At 41.3% G+C, this 19,690-nt stretch overlaps 1 protein-coding gene across 2 annotated transcripts in view; it reads right to left on the minus strand.

Annotated features, from left to right (window-relative positions):
* LOC142296861 (glypican-5-like) overlaps positions 1-19,690 on the minus strand; it is a 435,368-nt gene that overhangs the window by 321,501 nt on the left and 94,177 nt on the right. For both annotated transcript variants that reach the window (XM_075340927.1, XM_075340926.1), the window contains exon 3: positions 9,014-9,708. In XM_075340927.1, the coding sequence (XP_075197042.1) occupies positions 9,014-9,708 (695 nt within the window). The remainder of the gene's footprint in view (positions 1-9,013; positions 9,709-19,690) is intronic.

Raw genomic sequence — 19,690 nt, forward strand, 5'->3', positions numbered from 1 at the left:
GAGGCACAGAGCCTGACCCTAAAGGGTGATTTACACGCTGCGACATCGCTAGCGATTGCTAGCGATGTCGCGAGTGATAGCACCCGCCCCCGTCGTTCGTGCGACATGTGGTGATCGCTGCCGTAGCGAACAATATCGTCGGTACGGCAGCGTCAGACGCACATACCTGTTCAGTGACGTCGCTGTTGCTGCCGAACAATCCCTCCTTTAAGGAGGAGGTGCATTCAGCGTCAAAGCAATGTCACAGCGGCGTCAAAAAAACGGCCGTCCAATAGAAGAGGAGGGAAGGAGATGAGCAGCCGGAACATGCCGCCCACCTCCTTCCTTCCTCCTTTCCGATGGACGCAGGTAGGATGATGTTCGTCGTTCCTGCAGTGTCACACACAGCGATGTGTGGTGCCGCAGGAACGACGAACAAACTGCGGAATGAAACACCAACGACATTATGATTTGGAGCGACGTGTCAACGAGAAACGATTGTTGCCATTTTTGCGATCGTTGATTGTCGCGTGTAGCTGTCACACGCTGTGATGTCGCTAACGACGCCGGATGTGCGTCACAAACACTGTGACTCCGACGATATATCGTTAGCGATGCCGCAGTGTGTAAAGCACCCTTAAGGCTATGTTCACATGTTGTGTTTCTACTAAGTTTTTTTAAGTGCTGTTTTCATGCGTTTTATGCGAATAAAAAGTTGCTTTTTACAGTACCAGCAAAACCTAGCAGATTTCAGAAATCTTCTGCACACAGACACACTCTTGCTTTTTTTATCCTGACTGAAATGGAAAACTGCTGCATTTTTAAGCTATGTGCACACGTGAGCGTTTTTTTTTCTTTTTTTCATGCATTTTTCCTTGCTTATTTTAATCAATCAATGCAAGGAAAAAGACTCTCAGCAAAGTCTATGAGAATCCTGACTTGCTGTGCACACGCTGCTTCTTTTTTCCTTGCAGATTTTGTTGCTGAAAAAAGAAGCAGCATGTCAATTGTTTCTGTGTTTCTATAATGCCCTGCAATACTTTATCACTACAGTAGCTTATATTGCAGCACTTCACCTCACACATCATGCATACAGCTTTTTTCTCTGTGTAGCTCGAGGACAACAGCATGGTGTGTGAGGCTCTCTTTAGCTCAGTAACCCAGGGTTGCATTACAGGTACCCGATCGCCAAGGAGAGGTAAGCGATCCCTCTCCCTACCTCCTTATGAAGCCTTTGGTGAAACGCGCATCGAGGCCCCGCCCCATGCCTGGTCTGCCTCATCTTTCTCCTGCTCCTCCATTATGACTCAAGGTAGTGTATTTTTCTTGTTGTTTAGCCACTCTTGGGGAAAACACTTTAGGGTGATATAGACATTACTTCTTAGTCATATACACTCTCCATTTTGCAGCTGCTATTAATTGTATATTTACACATACCTTGTAAGCAGCTGTTACTGCCATCTTCTGGCCATTTCCAGGCATTTCTGCAGGTTGTTATCCTGTGCAAGGGTTTTCCATTTTTTCCTTGCCACCACCGTGCACTTGTTTTACCCTTTTGTATCAATAAACTAATTTTGTATTTGACTACAGATTTCTTCTGGTCCTTTTTGGTTTGTGCATCCCTGGTTTTCATTTCACATCACATCTCCTCAGGGTTTCACAATTTTTAGGTTTTATACAATAACGCAGTAAAATCTGCTTTTTCAAAGCAGCTTTTTTACTGCCAAGAGTGCATATTTTGCTGCAGCAAAAAAGCAACGTGTAAACATAAACATAGCCTAACACTTTATCTGACCATCATTTGACTTGTATCCTACATTTTCACCAATTTTGCAGACTAACTGTAATTTTCAGTTCTCTCTGAGGTAGTGGGTGCAGACTAGCTGCTATGATGATTCAGAAAGAGATGGATTTCTGTTTTTTTTTCTCTGTGTAGCTTGAGGACAAGAGCAGCAGAGACAAAGAGGACAATCTACAGCGGTACTGAGCGGTGTGTCTATGAATACACCACTGTAATTAGGTAAATCAAGCTTGCTTGATGCTTCGGTGCATTCTTCCTCTCTGCCCATCTCTCACTGTGACAAGTGCACCTCACTTTTCCCCTTCACTGCTAATAGGAGGTGTAACCTGACAACTTGCTGTGCTGGAAGTACACCTTGCTTTTCTCAAGACAGATTTTATCTGTTATTTTTACAAAGTGAATAAGAGTTCAGGAGTCATTGGGCGGAAAACATGGCTCATAAGTGGAGAAGAAAAAATAAAAGCTGAATTTTCTGAAAAAATATATCACAAAATTTCTTATACAAACCCCTGGCAAAAATTATGGACTCACCTGGCTCTGAGGATGTTCATTCAGTTGTTTACTTAAAAAAAGAAGATCACAGACATGGCACATAACTAAAGTCATTTCAAATGGCAACTTTCTGGCTTTAAGAAACACTAAATAAAATCATGAAAACATATTGTGCTAGCCAGTAACGGATAATTTTCAAGACCAAACAGGGGGAAAAAATTATGGATTCACTCAATTCTCAGGTAAAAATAATGAAATCACCCTGTAAATTTTCATTCCCAAAACTAACACCTGCATCAAATAAGATCTGCTTGGTAGTGTGCATCTAAAAAGGAGTGATCACACCTTGGAGAGCTGTTGCACTAAGTGGACTGACATGAATCATGGCTCAAACACGAGAGATGTCAATTGAAACAAAGGAGAGGATAATCAAACTCTAAAAAGAGGGTAAATCATCACACAATGTTGCAAAAGATGTTGGTTCTTCACAGCCAGCTGTGTCTAAAATCTGGACCAAATACAAACAACATGGGAAGCAAACATACTGGTAGACCAAGGAAGACATCAAAGCATCAAGACAGGAAACTTAAAGCAATATGCCTCCAAAACAGGAAATGCACAACAAAACAAATGAGGAACGAATGGGAGGAAACTGGAGTCAATGTCTGTGACCGAACTGTAAGAAACCGCCAAAAGGAAATGGGATTTACATACAGAAAAGCTAAACAAAAGCCATCATTAACACGTAAACAGAAAAAACAAGGTTACAATGGGCTAAGGAAAAGCAATTGTGGAATGTGCATGACTGGATGAAAAAGTCAAATTAAGTGATGAATCGTAAATCTGCATTGGGCAAGGTGATGATGCTGGAACTTTTGTTTCGTGTAGTTCCAATGAGATTTATAAAGATATTACCTATACTTGGCCTCTATTTACTATAACAGACTCCTGATGTAATTCAATCATAACCTATAAAAAGACTCTGGAATCTAACATTGATATTCAACAAGTAGAAATTTATTATTACAAAAATAGTGCTCGTGCAAGTTACATAAAATTCATTATACTTTAGGATGACATTTGGGATATTGGGAGGGATGTATAACCGCACTAAAAGGGATAGTGCAAACACGGTGATTACTATATTAACTGGACCAGTAAACCTACAGCAATGTCCTATGTAAACATGGACATATATGCATAGGTGTGTCTGACACCATTAAATCATCAATACCTAGAGCCTAGGGGTATATGTGAAGATCATCGTGGTGGCTGCTGTTGATTAGGTTATCATAGAGTCTATTCCATTAAGTGGAAGGTACACATCGCAGCCACAACAATTAACGGTCAGTCCATACCACCTAGTAAATTATATAGTATGTTTGGACATAGTTACCCACATCAAAAAGTGTCCACCAACAATTTAGCCCCCAGGGATAGATCTATTTACCTGTAGTCATATTGAACAATGAAGGTCCTGTATAGTAGCACCGAATGCACTTGCCCCAACCTCGACGCGCGTTTCACCGCACTGCCGGTTTCATCAGGAGGTATGTGCCTAGCTTGCTGAAGTTGCTTAATATAGCACCCATAATTCGATCAAGGTGTGGGTTTAACTCATCCAGCATCTCAGATCATGCAATCAGGTGACGCGCATCCTGCGCGCACGCCGCACCACAAGCGCGTCATGCGTCACATGATCGCAAATTGTGCACCGTAATATACAGTCCATATGGGAGGCCGGATGAATCACCCAAATGCACCGTCCCCATCCGGTATCTGGGCGCACGTGACTGCGTGATGCGCATCCTGCGCGCGAGTCACTAGTCGAGCGCGTCATCCGTCACATGACCGCAATGTTGCGGCCAGTGAACGCATAACACAGAGCCGGCACGGAAGACCGGATGTATCATCCGGTCTCCATGTCAACCCTCTCTGTCAGTGAGTCACGCACAGGATCTGCACAGCGCACCCAGCCATTGCGTCCCCCCGGAACGGTTAGTATCTGGATCGAATCATGTATAATAAATCTTATGTTATAGTACTGGACATTAAATAATAGCACTAATCATTTACTAAGGAAACCTTGCATATAAATATACACTCTGTGCAGGGGTCATCAACATATATTTTTTCACCTGAACAGCAACATTATTCAAATCAGAGCATGATATTTCTAATAGCACACAGATCCTCCTCGTATACATCATAAATATATACAGGCAGATATAAGTTCTCATATTACGAAAAACATTCATGAAGTAATAATAGATACAGTTAGCTCAGATATTGCTTGTTTCATGATTCTCTTCATTCATGTAGAACTTGTATTATTATATTGCTGTTCATATTTCATATATGAAGAATCCATATATTCCGAGTAGTAATTATTCATCATCAATGTCCAATGTCATTATCGTGCTATAGACTAGAACGCAAGCAGAAAAGGAAAAGAACAGGGAAGATTAAAATACTGTATAATGAAAGAAGTGTATTACTAAAATTCGCGCTATACAGGCAAGAAGGGCTTATAACTCAAGGATTCGTTCAACCCCTTTGGGGTCATAGTGTCAAGCACCACTATCCATTTAGTTTCCTTTTTCAAAAGTTCATTTTTATAGTTTCCACCTCTGGCTCCCAAACTCACATGATCGATACCTTTTACTTTAAAGCTAGTGGGGTTGCATTTATGGTGGGTAAAAAAATGCCTTGGTATAGTTTTTAGTTCTTTTATATCTTTACATCCTTTAGCATTAATGATGTCTCGAATGTGCTCCAGAGTGCGTACCTTTAGCTGTCTCGTAGTCATGCCAATATATATCATGTTGCATGAGCAACTTGCATGGTAAATCACCATTTCGGTTTTGCAGGTAATATTGAAAGTGATAGAATAACTTTTTGTATTTCCCGTATTCTCAAAGGTAGTGCATCTTTGCACATATCTACACGCCGAGCAATTCCCACATTTAAAACATCCCCACTTAGGTCCCTTTTGGCTAAATGGGTTGCTGATTGAAGGGACGTAGTGACTACGAGTCAATATGTCTTTTAGATTTTTTGATCTGCGCCAGGTCATTGACGGATGCAGTGTCAAATGCCTGGCCAGATCATTATCCGCCAGAAGTATCTGCCAATGTTTTTGAAAAACTGTTTGGATATCACGCCATCGGCTATTAAATTCTGTGATAAATCTCACAGGTTGCAACTCCCTATTTTTATGTCGGGTTTTCAAAAGGACTTCACGATTACTTTTGGATGCTCTAATATATCCCATTCTGATGTTTTTGGGTTTATATCCTCTCTCAGCCAAATTTCTACTCAGCAGTGAGGCTTGGTTTTCAAAATCTCCTGTTCTAGAGCATATTCTCCGCATCCGCAGAAATTGCCCTGTGGGTACTGCTTTTATAGTCTGAGGGTGATGGGACGAGGATGCATGCAACAGTGTATTTGTAGCCGTCATCTTTCTAAATACATCCGTAATAATATGCCCCTCCTCATCTCTCATGATTTGAACATCCAAGAATTCCACCTTCCAATAATCATATTTCGATGTTAGTTTAATATTTAAGTCATTCTTATTCAAATTTTGCAAAAACATCTCCAGGGATGCCTCAGGGCCCTGCCATACAAACAGGACATCATCTATATATCTATACCATGAAACCACTGCATCAAACCCCTCTACGGACTGAACCACATCACGTTCCCACAGCCCCAGGAAGAGATTGGCATATGAGGGCGCACAAGTCGCCCCCATTGCCACTCCCCGGAGCTGTAGGTAGTAACGGTCTTTAAAAATGAAATAGTTATGGGTCAAAACAAAATTTAACAGTTCCATAACAAATTCTATGAGTTCATTATCCATATTTGTCATCCGCAGAAAGGTTTTACATGCAGTAGTTCCATGGTTGTGAGCAATAGATGTATATAGCGCCTCGACATCACATGTAACCAATATCATATCTGGATCTAATTGAATGCTGTCGAGGCGCTTCAGTATATCTGTGGTGTCTCTGATATGTGAAGGCAGGGTCCCGACACATCCCTGGAGGTAAAAATCTATAAACCTACATACTTTTTCATTTAACCCCCCGATCCCAGATATTATAGGGCGTCCCGGGGGGTTATCTCTATTCTTATGGACTTTTGGAGTGATGTAAAAAGTTGGTACTCTTGGAGATTCTGTCATGAGCCCATCCCTCATCTTAGCTGAAATTGTCCCATTCCTAAAGCCTCTTTCAATAATGTCGTCCAATGTCTTTTTATATTGTACAGTGGGGTTACTGTCTAGTTTTTTATAGCAAACTGATGACTTTAATTGCCGCATGGCCTCGCCCTCATACATGTCTACAGGCCAAATCACAAGGTTTCCCCCCTTGTCGGCTGGTTTTATTATGATATTTTTCATATTTTTTAACTCCTTGATTGCTACTCTTTCCTTGTATGTCAAATTGTGATTCATTATTTTATCCGGAATCAAAGATAAATCTTTTCTTACCAATTCGACAAAAATGTCCACATTTGGACTTAAGCCATGAGGGGGAAACACTTGCGATCGACCATGCAGACATGTAGGAAAGCGTGCCTCAGTACTATCATCTGGTTCTTGCTGTTCATCCAACAGAGTTTCAAGGTCTGACAATGCTTGTTGTTCCCTAAAGGTTGAGAAGTGTTTATCATCATTACATGAAAAGAATTTTTTAAATCTAAGCTTTCTAGCGAATAGTTCTAAATCTTTAACCAGTGTAAAGTGATCAATCTTAGCTGTAGGGGCAAATGTTAATCCTTTTTCCAGGACATTTATCTGGTGTGTGGTAAGAATTGTATTAGATAAATTAATTACCTTCAATTTGTCTTGGGCGTATATCCCCACTTTTTCTGGTTCCTTAGTGTTTTTCCGGAACTTGCTGAAGTTGTGGCATCGGGTTGGGGGCCGTGTTCCAAGCCATCTCCCTTCCCTTGCCGCCTGGCTAAAAAATGATCGCCACATATTTCTTCCGATACACTGGATGCAATGGATGATGAACGTGAATTTCTTCCCCTTTTATTCTTATTTTTTTGATTGTTGTTATACCATCTATAGACTCTTTTATTCCGATAGTCTAGTTGGTCTCGCTGGTATTTTTTAATTTTCCTCTCCTGAACTTCCTTCTCACATTTATTAATCTCAAGATCTACTTCTTTATCAAACTTAGAATGTTCCTCTGTGGTAAGATTTTCCTGGACTTGAATTTTAAAATTATCAATCTCTTTTTCTACTACTTCTATGTTTTTCTTATCAAGCCCTATCAGCAACTCAATAAGCGTACGGGAACATTTGTTTAATGCTTCCTCCCACCTGTCTATAAACAGTTGGTCTGAAATTTCCGCGGTAGGGAACACTTGTATTCTCAGGCCACGTGGAATGATGTTTTTTTGAAGATAATTTTCAAGTGATGCTTTGTTCCACCATAAACGAGTGCGTTTTTTAAGTGAATCTTTAACCTTAAGCTTTAAATCCCTCACATTGCATGTATCCTGTTCTACGGTACCTCCCTCACCAAATAATGATCCTATCTGACTAATCCACGTTTTGTCACGTTTTCTATAATCCATGGAATTAGTGACTGAGGCATCTGAAAATACAGAATTATAACAATAACATATTACCTATACTTGGCCTCTATTTACTATAACAGACTCCTGATGTAATTCAATCATAACCTATAAAAAGAGTGCGGTTATACATCCCTCCCAATATCCCAAATGTCATCCTAAAGTATAATGAATTTTATGTAACTTGCACGAGCACTATTTTTGTAATAATAAATTTCTACTTGTTGAATATCAATGTTAGATTCCAGAGTCTTTTTATAGGTTGAGATTTATAAAGATGACTGCCTGAAGAGAACATGTAAATTTCCACAGTCATTGAAGATATGGGGCTGCATGTCAGGTAAAGGCACTGGGGAAATGGCTGTCATTACATCTTTAATAAATGCCCAAGTTTACATTGAAATTTTGGACACTTTTCTTATCCCATCAATTGAAAGGATGTTTGGGGGTGATTAAATCATTTATGAAGATGATAACGCATCCTGCCATAGAGCAAAAATTGTGAAAACATTCTTTGAAAGAAGATACATAAGGTCAATGACATGGCCTCCAAATAGTCCGGATCTCAATCCAATTGAATATCTTTGGTGGAAGTTGAAGAAAATGGTTCATGACAAGGCTCCAACCTGCAAAGCTAATCTGGCAACAGCAATCAGAGAAAGTTGAAGCCAGATTGATGAAGAGTACTGGTTGTCACTCATTAAGTCCACGCCTCAGAGACTGCAAGCTGTTATAAAAGCCAGAGGTGGTGCAGCAAAATACTAGTGATGTGTTCGAGTGTTCTTTTGTTTGTTTTTCATGATTTCATAATTTTTTCCTCATAATTAAGTGATTCCATCATTTTTCCCTTGTTTGGTCTTGAAAAGTAACCGTTACTGGCTGGCACATTATGTTTTCATGATTTTTTTTTATGTTTTGTTAAAGCCAGAAAGTTGACATTTGAAATTACTTTAGTTTTGTGCCATGTCTGTGATCTGCTTTTTTTAAACAAAAGTAAACAACTGAATAAACATCCTCAGAGCCAGGTGAGTCCATAATCTTTGCCAGGAGTTGTATTACCATTTGCTATTAATTTATGAAAGGCTTGTTGAAAAATCCATGACCATTTAATGCTGTCACATATACACTGAATTGCTCCAGACTTACCATCCTTGATAAGTAGCCTCCTTGTGACTCAGCGTAATGAATCGACTGGTTAACAACATCTCGAATTCCTAATAGGGATTGCTCCAGGTCATGTGATCCAGACATTTGATCGGCAAGGTGCTCCAGCAAATGAATTAACTCTCTCCAGGGGCCATCTAGGCTAGCTAAACTGGCCAAACATCCTCTCATAACATTGAGACAGTAGCCAACACAGGGTCTGATAAGAGTCAACCCCTGGCAGTGAGGACAATACTGCATCCTCACCAGCGCCCGTGTGCACTCCCGGGTCAAGCCTGCATGCTGAGTACTGTTGATAACTTGTTCGGCCATACTTAATGCTTGTTTCATCATTCGGCTGACCCACAAAGATTTAGACAAATGTTCAAGCATTTCATTTGAATAGTTGCCAAAAGGGTTAATATCCTGTCTTGTCAACCGTAGACAGTCCAAGTACCCCACTGACAAAGATCCTGCCCCTGGGTTAATAAGATGGTTGTAGACGAAGAGAAAAAGTGAATCCCAAAATCGAGTAAATGTATCCTCCAACGAGATATCAGACCCCATGATACTAAGTGAGAGGTCGGTAAACATCTCCTTTACAGACTCGTGGACATCTTGAGCCAATGAGCGGTACTTGCTATCAAACAAAGAAAGCGTGTTGTTTACAGCCATGTCAATCAAATGCGTGAATGTCTCTGAAAGAGAAAATGATAGGCAGCAGTTATCCAACGGAACAATAAGTATACAAACTATTCCTCATATTCACTTACCATATATATACTTCCATTCCATATTGTGCACAATATAAAGTACAGACAATAGAAAATAAGCAAAAATTAAAGATTTACAGATCAGTAATCACCATCTAGTAGATGCCAGATTAAGGAAAACAGCAAGCAATGATTGATCTTATAGCCCCAATTGATCATGATACTCCTGTTTCTTTAGGTACACAACTCTTAAAAAAGTATTCTCATGAAGATTTTTTTTTTTTCATTAAATTTGTGCATATACTGTATGTGTGTAGAGTGGTGTGTATATACCGTACATACTCACCTACCGTCACTGTCTTTGTTATCCAATGCCATTATGCTCCTTCCCAGTGACCGCACCGGTCCGGTGTGGAAGTAACTTTTACATTGCAAGCCTATGTAGTGTCAGAACGAAGCTCCATAATTAAATTAAAGAGACTTTCACCCCACACATAGGGTGAGATGGATAATCTGAATAGCGGCGACGTCACTTAGAAGAGGAGCTGAATGGCGCTGGATCTCAGAGAAGATGGCGGAGAATATATTAACACACCACAGTAATCCACACGGATTTAGTGAAAAAAATTAATGAAAGTGCTTCTTTCATGATTCCTGCACATCTGTGAAGTGATGTACACCTCCATGTGTGCATCGCCTCATATTTTACATCCCGGTGTTGTGCCAAAAAGCTGTTTACCTCAGAATTTAAGAAGTCTCTAAAAGCTGAGAAGAATCATTACTCCGTAGAGCTGGAGAGTGAGGCCATTTTAAGTTGTTTTTTTTTTTTTGTTTTTTTTTTAACCAATGGATAACTGGCCGCGGCTAACCTGTGTGATGTCACCGCTGATTGCTGCTCAGTCTATGCCTGAAGTCCACAGTGGACAGCCTTGCCATGATCGCACGCTGTGATTTCAGATGTAGCAGAGCTGGAATTGTCGTGGGACCTTGTGTGGATTACGACAGACCTGCAGGGGTGTTTTTTTGAGTTAATAAAGTGGTGAAAGGGGGTGCTTTTTTGTCTTTTATTTCAAATAAAGGATTTTTTCGTTTTTTGTGTTTATTTACTTTGACTTACAAATTAGTAATGGGGGGTCTCATAAATGCCTCCCATTACTAATCTAGGGCTTAGTGGCATCTGTGAGCTGCCATTAACCTCTTATTACCTTAATTGCCACCACACCAGGCAACCTAGAAGAGCTGGCTAAAGTGCTGGTATTTTCGCATCTAATGGATGTCGCAATTCTGGGTGGCTGTAAGCTGCTATTTTTAGGCTGAGGGACCCAATTAGATTGGGCTCCCCAGCCTGAGAATAACAGCCCACAGCTGGCAGGCTTAATCTTGGCTGGGTATCAAAATTGGGGGGACAGCACGCATTTTTTTAAATTATTTATTTAAATAATTTAAAAAAAAAGCCGCAGAATTCGGTGCGAGGGGGGGCAGTGAATATGTAGGAAAACAAAGAGCAGCCCCGGAAGCAGAGTGAGTTGCAGCTATTACAGCCGCATTGGAGACTGGTAAGTATGAAGCGCTTGCTCTTACCCCTTTGCGCCCATAGACTTATATTTGGACCAGCATCCGGCCAAATGCCGGGAATCAATCCACTACTGACCCTGGGTAGGGAGGGGCGATCCCGACCTGTAAAGATCGGGGATCGTACCAATCACATAGTGATTGTGTACATGATACCGACCACGAGCTTCCTGGGAAGCTCGTGTTACAGATAGAGTCGGGATCGGGTCCAGATCGGGTCATGGGCTGTAAAAAAAAAAAAAGCACATTATTAAAAAACATTGTCATTATACTTACAGGTCCAGCGATGCGTCCTGCAGACTCCCGGCAGCTTTTGAGTCTAATCATTGCTGTGCCGCCAGTAACCAGCAATATACTTGCAGGACCTTCAATGACGTCATAACATGTGACCGTCTGGTGTGAATGTTGATTGGCTTACAGACTGGTCACATTACTATGAGATCCTCAAAGGTCCTGGTAACTGAACTTTCATTGTCACTGTGCGAATGTTGGATCACAGAGCACAATCTCCAGATAGGAGCGGTTGGCTGCATGTATTTCCATGCAGGTGAAGCGCTCCTGTCCTGAGATCAGTTTGTGTGGGGTCAGGCTGCTGCTTGCTCTGTACAGAACGATGTAGCAGTGCTTACTTGGCTCTCTGTGCTTCTCACTGTGTAGAGACTGTCTGTGCACAGTGATGAAGCTGACATGGCTCTCCATGTGGATTACGTCGGACTAAGGATTGTTTTTATAATAAACATGGAGTCTTTAATTGTTTTTTTTTGTTTTATGTCTAATAAAAAAAAATTCTCTGTGTTGTGTTTTTTTTACTGTTTACTAGAAATTCATAAAGCCATGTCTAATTTGGCATGACACCATGAATTTTGGGCTTAGTACCATCTGAGAATACAAAGCTGGTATTAACCCATTTATTACCCAGCGTGCCACTGCCACCAGGGCCACTGGAAGAGCTGGATAAAGCGCCTGAAAATGGCGCTAAGAAACAATGCGCCATTTCCAGGGGCGGCTGCATGCTGCCGAGAATCCCAGCTCCCAGCTGCCTGGCTTTACCTGACTGGTGCTCAAAATACAGCGGGAGCCCATGCATTTTCTTTTATTATTTTTTTTTTAAATAATTAAAAAAAATTAATGGGCTTCCCTGTATTTTGATCGCCAGGTAGGCAAAGCGAGGCAGATGGGGGTGGGGGTGGCAGCCCGTAGCCATCCACTTTATCTGTGCTGATAATCAAAAATACTGCGGAGCGCTACGTAATTTTTTGAAATTATTTATTTTTATGCAACTATACTATATATATTTATATATACAGTGCCTACGAGTAGTATTCAACCCCCTTCAGATTTAGCAGGTTTACACATTCGGAATTAACTTGGCATTGTGACATTTGGACTGTAGATCAGCCTGGAAGTGTGAAATGCACTGCAGCAAAAAAGAATGTTATTTCTTTTTTTATTTTTTTTTTATATTGTGAAAAGTTTATTCAGAGGGTCATTTATTATTCAACCCCTCAAACCACAAGAATTCTGTTTGGTTCCCCTAAAGTATTAAGAAGTATTTCAGGCACAAAGAACAATGAGCTTCACATGTTTGGATTAATTATCTCTTTTTCAAGCCTTTTCTGACTAATTAAGACTCTCCCCAAACTTGTGAACAGCACTCATACTTGGTCAACATGGGAAAGACAAAGGAGCATTCCAAGGCCATCACAAGATCGTGGAGGGTCACAAGGCTGGCAAGGGGTACAAAACCCTTTCCAATGAGTTGGCCCTACCTGTCTCCACTGTTGGGAGCATCATCCGGAAGTGGAAGGCTTATGGAACTACTGTTAGCCTTCCACGGCCTGGACAGCCTTTGAAAGTTTCCACTCGTGCCGAGGCCAGGCTTGTCCGAAGAGTCAAGGCTAACCCAAGGACAACAAGGAAGGAGCTCCGGGAAGATCTCATGGCAGTGGGGACATTGGTTTCAGTCAATACCATAAGTAACGTACTCCACCGCAATGGTCTCCGTTCCAGACGAGCCCGTAAGGTACCTTTACTTTCAAAGCGTCATGTCAAGGCTCGTCTACAGTTTGCTCATGATCACCTGGAGGACTCTGAGACAGACTGGTTCAAGGTTCTCTGGTCTGATGAGACCAAGATCGAGATCTTTGGTGCCAACCACACACGTGACGTTTGGAGACTGGATGGCACTGCATACGACCCCAAGAATACCATCCCTACAGTCAAGCATGGTGGTGGCAGCATCATGCTGTGGGGCTGTTTCTCAGCTAAGGGGCCTGGCCATCTGGTCCGCATCCATGGGAAGATGGATAGCATGGCCTACCTGGAGATTTTGGCCAAGAACCTCCGCTCCTCCATCAAGGATCTTAAGATGGGTCGTCAATTCATCTTCAAACAAGACAACGACCCAAAGCACACAGCCAAGAAAACCAAGGCCTGGTTCAAGAGGGAAAAAATCAAGGTGTTGCAGTGGCCTAGTCAGTCTCCTGACCTTAACCTAATTGAAAACTTGTGGAAGGAGCTCAAGATTAAAGTCCACATGAGACACCCAAAGAACCTAGATAGCTTGGAGAAGATCTGCATGGAGGAGTGGGCCAAGATAACTCCAGAAACCTGTGCCGGCCTGATCAGGTCTTATAAAAGACGATTATTAGCTGTAATTGCAAACAAGGATTATTCCACAAAATATTAAACCTAGGGGTTGAATAATAATTGACCCACACTTTTATGTTGAAAATTTATTAAAATGTAACTGAGCAACATAACTTGTTGGTTTGTAAGATTTATGCATCTGTTAATAAATCCTGCTCTTGTTTGAAGTTTGCAGGCTCTAACTTATTTGCATCTAATGAAACCTGCTAAATCTGCAGGGGGTTGAATACTACTTGTAGGGACTGTATATATATATATATATATATATATATATATATATATATATATATATATATATATATATATATATATATATATATATATATATATATATGTATGTATGTATGTATATATATATATATATATATATATATATATATATATATATATATATATATATATATATATATATATATATATATATATATATATATATATATATATATGGTTCTGGCAAAAATTAAGAGACCACTGAAACATTCTCAGTTTTTCTGATTTTTCTCTTTATATTTCTGAGTGAAATATAAAAATATAAATTGCTCTTTTATTCTGTAAACTAGTATTTTCAGAAAATAAACAAACATTTATTGCTTGGAAATTTGTAGACATGTTGTCAGGTAATAGAATAAAATAACAATTTATATTTTCCTCTAAAATATAAAGAGAAAAATTCTCAGCGCACATAAAGCGGACAGCTCAAGGCTGCCACGCCCATCTGCCTGGCTTTACCTTGGCTGGCAATCAAAATACAGGAAAGCACATTTTTTTCTTTTAGTTATTTAAAAAAATAATTAAAAAAAAAATGCGTGGGCTCCCGCTGCATTTTCTATTGCTAAGGGTAATTCAAGCAGCTACTGGCTGCTAACCTCCAGTGCTTACTGTTACCTTCACTGGCAATGGAAAATCCAGAAGCCCTTTTTTTAATTTTTTTGTCCAAAACCCCCCAAAAAAAAATGACGTGGGCTTCGCCATATTTTTGTATGCTAGCCAGGTGCAGCAGGCAGGTACGAGCTGCCCCCAACCCCCAGCTGCCTATTTGTACCCGGCTGGGAACCAAAAATATAGAGAAGCCCTTTTTTAATTATTTCATGAAGTTCATGAAATAATTAAATAAAAAAAACCCGACATGGGCTCCACTCAATTTTTGTGTCCAGCCAGGTACAACTAGGCAGCTGGGGACTAGACCTCCCTGCTGCAAATTGCAGTCCATAGCCGCCCCAGAAAATTGCGCTTTCATAGAAGCGCCATGTTATGGCGCTGTATCCAACCCTCCAGTGGCCCTGGTGCCGGGTAGCATGCTGGGTAATAAGGGGTTAATACCAGCTTTGTTTTACCAGATAGTATTATGCCCAAGATTCTAAAGGGTTAAAAAAAGACACCACACAGAGAAAAAATACTTTTTTAGAAATACGCAGACACACTTAGGGACTCCATGTTTATTACTCCCTCTCTCACCTCCATGATCCTGGTCTTCTGTCTTCTTTAAACAATCTAGCTCTGCTATATCAGACAGCACAGGGAAGGATGACGCTACTGCTCCTATTGTGCTGTGTAATCACTCAATGAGTGAGCAGAGGCTGCGGGTTGGTAAGCGGTGACATCACCGCTGCCACAGTTGCCAAAGTAACCTGACGGGCGGGTTACTAAGTTACTATAGCAACGGTAATTTCCGATCACCTGATTCCCGGCGCCGCTATTCACCGGCTGTGGCAGCTAATGTGGGCTTACTCTGTAAAGAGCGCCGACTTGCAGGGATGGGGAGCCGAGCATGTGCCCGAGTATTTCGCCAGTACACGGCGCTCGTCGAGTATACTGAGTACTGAGATGCTTGGGCGAGCACCGCGTACCGGCGAGATGCACTGACAGGACCTAGCATGACGTCCTAGCCATGTGACCCAGTCTGTAGCCAATGAGATAATACAACATTCACACGTGATTGGTCACATGCTATGACATCACGGAAGGTCCTTTTGTTACCGGGTGGCACAGTGATGATCGTACTTGGAAGGAGAAGCGGCGGATTACAGAGTCTGCAGGACGCGTCGCGGGACCTGTATAATGACAATGTTTATTATTAACTGTCCCGCTTCATCTCATAACTGTAAAGTCAAAGATCGGTGATCGAGATGCAAGATCGTGTTATCTTGATCCTGATCTTTACAAAATTATCGGGCGAGTCTCTTTGATTCCGACCATTGGGGGGATCGCCCGTCCCTAACCCTGGGTATCTGCGAGTTTGCCCATCACTAGTCAAAAACGCCAGGAAAAAATACAAAAGAATTTACATGCTGCAGTTTTGTGGCCAAAACAAAACTACAGCCATAAGAAAAGGACCATGCACAATCTCATAGACTTTGCTGCGGAAGGAAATGTCTACAGTTTTGTGCCACAAACTGCAGCCAAAAACGCAGTAAAAAAAATGCAGCATGCGCATGAGGCCTAAGAATTTCTAAATATATTTGTATGTTTTCATTAAAACATGAGATAAAATAGGATCAAACAAAAGTAGGAACTGAAAGGGGTATTCCGATCTCCAAGATCCTGTCCCAATATGCAGTAGGTATAATAATAATATTAGCAAATACCTCCAATTAGAAATGTAGCATAGCTCTTCTAATATAGCCATGTCTCTTACCTCATGTGTAGGCATTTTAGCTTAGGCATCCATGGTTACGACCACAAGCAAAAAATAACTGTCACTATATGAGTGGTCATAACCATGGATACATAAGCAGTGCACACGAGGTAAGAGACATCTTTTCTCCTGTCGGAGATTGACACACTAAGCTTTTCTCCTTGTGATGTGTCAGTCTCTGAGAGGAGAAAAGCTTTCCCTTTAGACCCCGTCTTTGCGTTTCATACAGCCAGGTCAGATCTAATTCTTTGCACTGATGAGGGGCAATCACCCCAAAACACCATGCCTGCAAATTAAGGTGGCATAAATCCTAAGTCATATGGCAAGGTTTGTTAAAGGGACACTTTTGACTTTTAGGATGACTTCTTCCAATAGGTGGCACTTCCTCTCTGAAGAGACAATTTGCATTACATACAAATTAAGGGTACGCTCACACGAGCATGAAAATCGGACGAGAGCAATGCGAGAAATTCTCGCATTACACTCGGACCAATGTTATTCTATGAGTGCGAGCTGTTGGTCAGCTTTTCTCGCATCCAGATTCTGGATGCGAGAAAAGCGGCAGCATGCTGCGTATTCATACATAAAACGTCTCTGACTCGCCAATACAAGTCTATGGGTGCAAGAAAAAAACGGACGTCACACGGACGGCACACGGACCATCCTAGTGACACCCGTTTTTATGAATACAATTCTATCATGTAGCATAGAACACTGTAAATGTTCATGTTATTGACTGTAAATGACTAATAGCTGCTGAGAAAAAAACGGATTGCACACGGACAACATACTGACAGCACACTGACAGCACACTGATGACAAGTGAGAAAAATTCGTCTGACTCTCGCAAACAAGAATGGACTGTTTTTTAATACGTTCGTGTGAGTCCAGCCTAACTCTCATTTCTGGTTCATAGAGGGAGATGCTCAGGTAGAGACCATCCTCTGTGATGTCCATATACCTAACTGAGCTTATGCACATAAGAGAACAGCTTTTAAATGTCAACTTCCATGCTTCATCATCTTAAAGGAAAGGTATCGTACAAAAAAAAAAAAATTCAATAACTGAAAAAATGTAAAGTAATAATGTTTTAATGTTTTGTTTAAATATTATTATTTGTTTTTAATTGAGCAAAATATAAAAGAAATTAAAAGTTTGATATTTTCCACTATTAAATACTAGGGGGAGCAGCTTCTGAAATCCTACAGAAATCCCACTGTAGAAAAAGCTCACATTACAGCTGCAGTAAAGTAGGCGGAGTCTGCTCTCCTGTGTGTGATGGCACGCCTCCCCCCTCCTAATCTGAGTGTTTACAACAGATAATAGAGAATGACATGTAGGGACATAGTGCAGAGCCATTTTGTTGGTGACCAGAAATGTCTAAAGTTTCACCAAGGACAGCAGGAGTATCACACAGGATAGGATTAGATACACAGCTCAGCAGACAGTATCATACAGGATAGGATTAGATACACAGCTGTGCAGACAGTATCACACAGGATAGGATTAGATACATGGCTCAGCAGACAGTATCACACAGGAGGATTAGATACATAGCTTAGTATATAGTATCACACAGGATAGGATTAGATACACTGCTCAGCAGACAGTATCACACAGGATAGGATTAGATACACGGCTCAGCAGACAATATCACACAGGATAGGATTAGATACACAGCTCAGCAGACAGTATCACACAGGATAAAATTAGATACATGGCTCAGCAGACAGTATCACACAGGATAAGATTAGATACACAGCTGTGCAGACAGTATCACACAGGAGAGGATTAGATACACAGCTGTGCAGACAGTATCACACAGGATAGGATTAGATACACAGCTCAGCAGACAGTATAACACAGGAGGATTAGATACACAGCTCAGTATATAGTATCACACTGGATAGGATTAGATACACAGCTCAGCAGACAGTATCACACAGGAGCGGATTAGATACACAGCCGTACACGCACACACACACAGCAGTGGCGGCGGTGGGCAGAGCGGGGGCTGGGTAAAGAGGAGGGAGGGGGTGTCATTAGAGACGGTAACGGCGGGGGGGAGGGGCGGTAGCAGTAGCGGGGGCTGGGGAGAGCGGAGGGAGGGGGTGTCATCAGAGACGGTAACGGCGGGGGGGCGGCGGTGGCGGTAGCAGTAGCGGGGACAGAGCGGGGGCTGTGGAGAGCGGAGGGAGGGGGTGTCATCGGAGATGGTAATGGAGGGAGGGGTGGGGAGGCGGCCCGTACTCACACATCCCGGCGGTTGACAGGGGTATAGTGGAGCCCAGGGGGCGCGTCCAGGTCACAGCAGACGCCCACTGTAACGTTACTGATGGGGTCGGATCCCGACCACTGTTCTCTATGCACAGGGGCTGCCATAAAAGGAGTGAGTAACTGTTGCTACACACACAGCAAATCCAGCATGGCCCCCAGTGCCTCCAGTAATATTAGAATTAAATAAAAACTAAATAAGAAGCAATTTTCATTTTGTATTAAAAATATTTGATTTCATAATCACTATTTTTTAATACAAAAATAAAAAAACGCGTTACCTTACCTTTAAGAATCTTGAAGCTTTATAACTTTATTACTTAAAACTAGAGATCACATAGATTTAATGAATCATAAACCTTTCCAGAGAGAAGTCTATGTTGGCAACTTGAATTCCAACATTCCATATGCCTGACCACAGTGGAACTTCCCACTATTAATGGGACCACATGGTCCAAGTTCCAAGTCTGACTCAAAGCTTCCCTTTCAAAAACAAAAAAGAAAGTTAAGTCTCCAGCCAATACTGAGTTTTATTGAAATGATCAATTCTAGAACGTCTACATTTATGTCTTCGCCCTCTAAATGGATGAGGTAAGACAATGTTCTATATTGATTTGTCAGATATATTCCTTGTCTGCTAACCTTAGAAAAACATCTACAAAATAAACGGCATTTGAATTACAGATCGGATGTTTTACCAAGCCACGAATTCAGACATGAATGATTAAATAAAGGCTGAAGTGAGGTATTACAAATAATGAAGGCTGGCAGAACGTTCTCCCCTGTGAGCACTTAGAGGATCCCGGCAGAAGATCCTAGAGTTTCATTGCCAAACGG

Source organism: Anomaloglossus baeobatrachus, chromosome 3, assembly GCF_048569485.1.
Source record: "Anomaloglossus baeobatrachus isolate aAnoBae1 chromosome 3, aAnoBae1.hap1, whole genome shotgun sequence".
In the NCBI taxonomy this organism is placed as follows: domain Eukaryota; kingdom Metazoa; phylum Chordata; class Amphibia; order Anura; family Aromobatidae; genus Anomaloglossus; species Anomaloglossus baeobatrachus.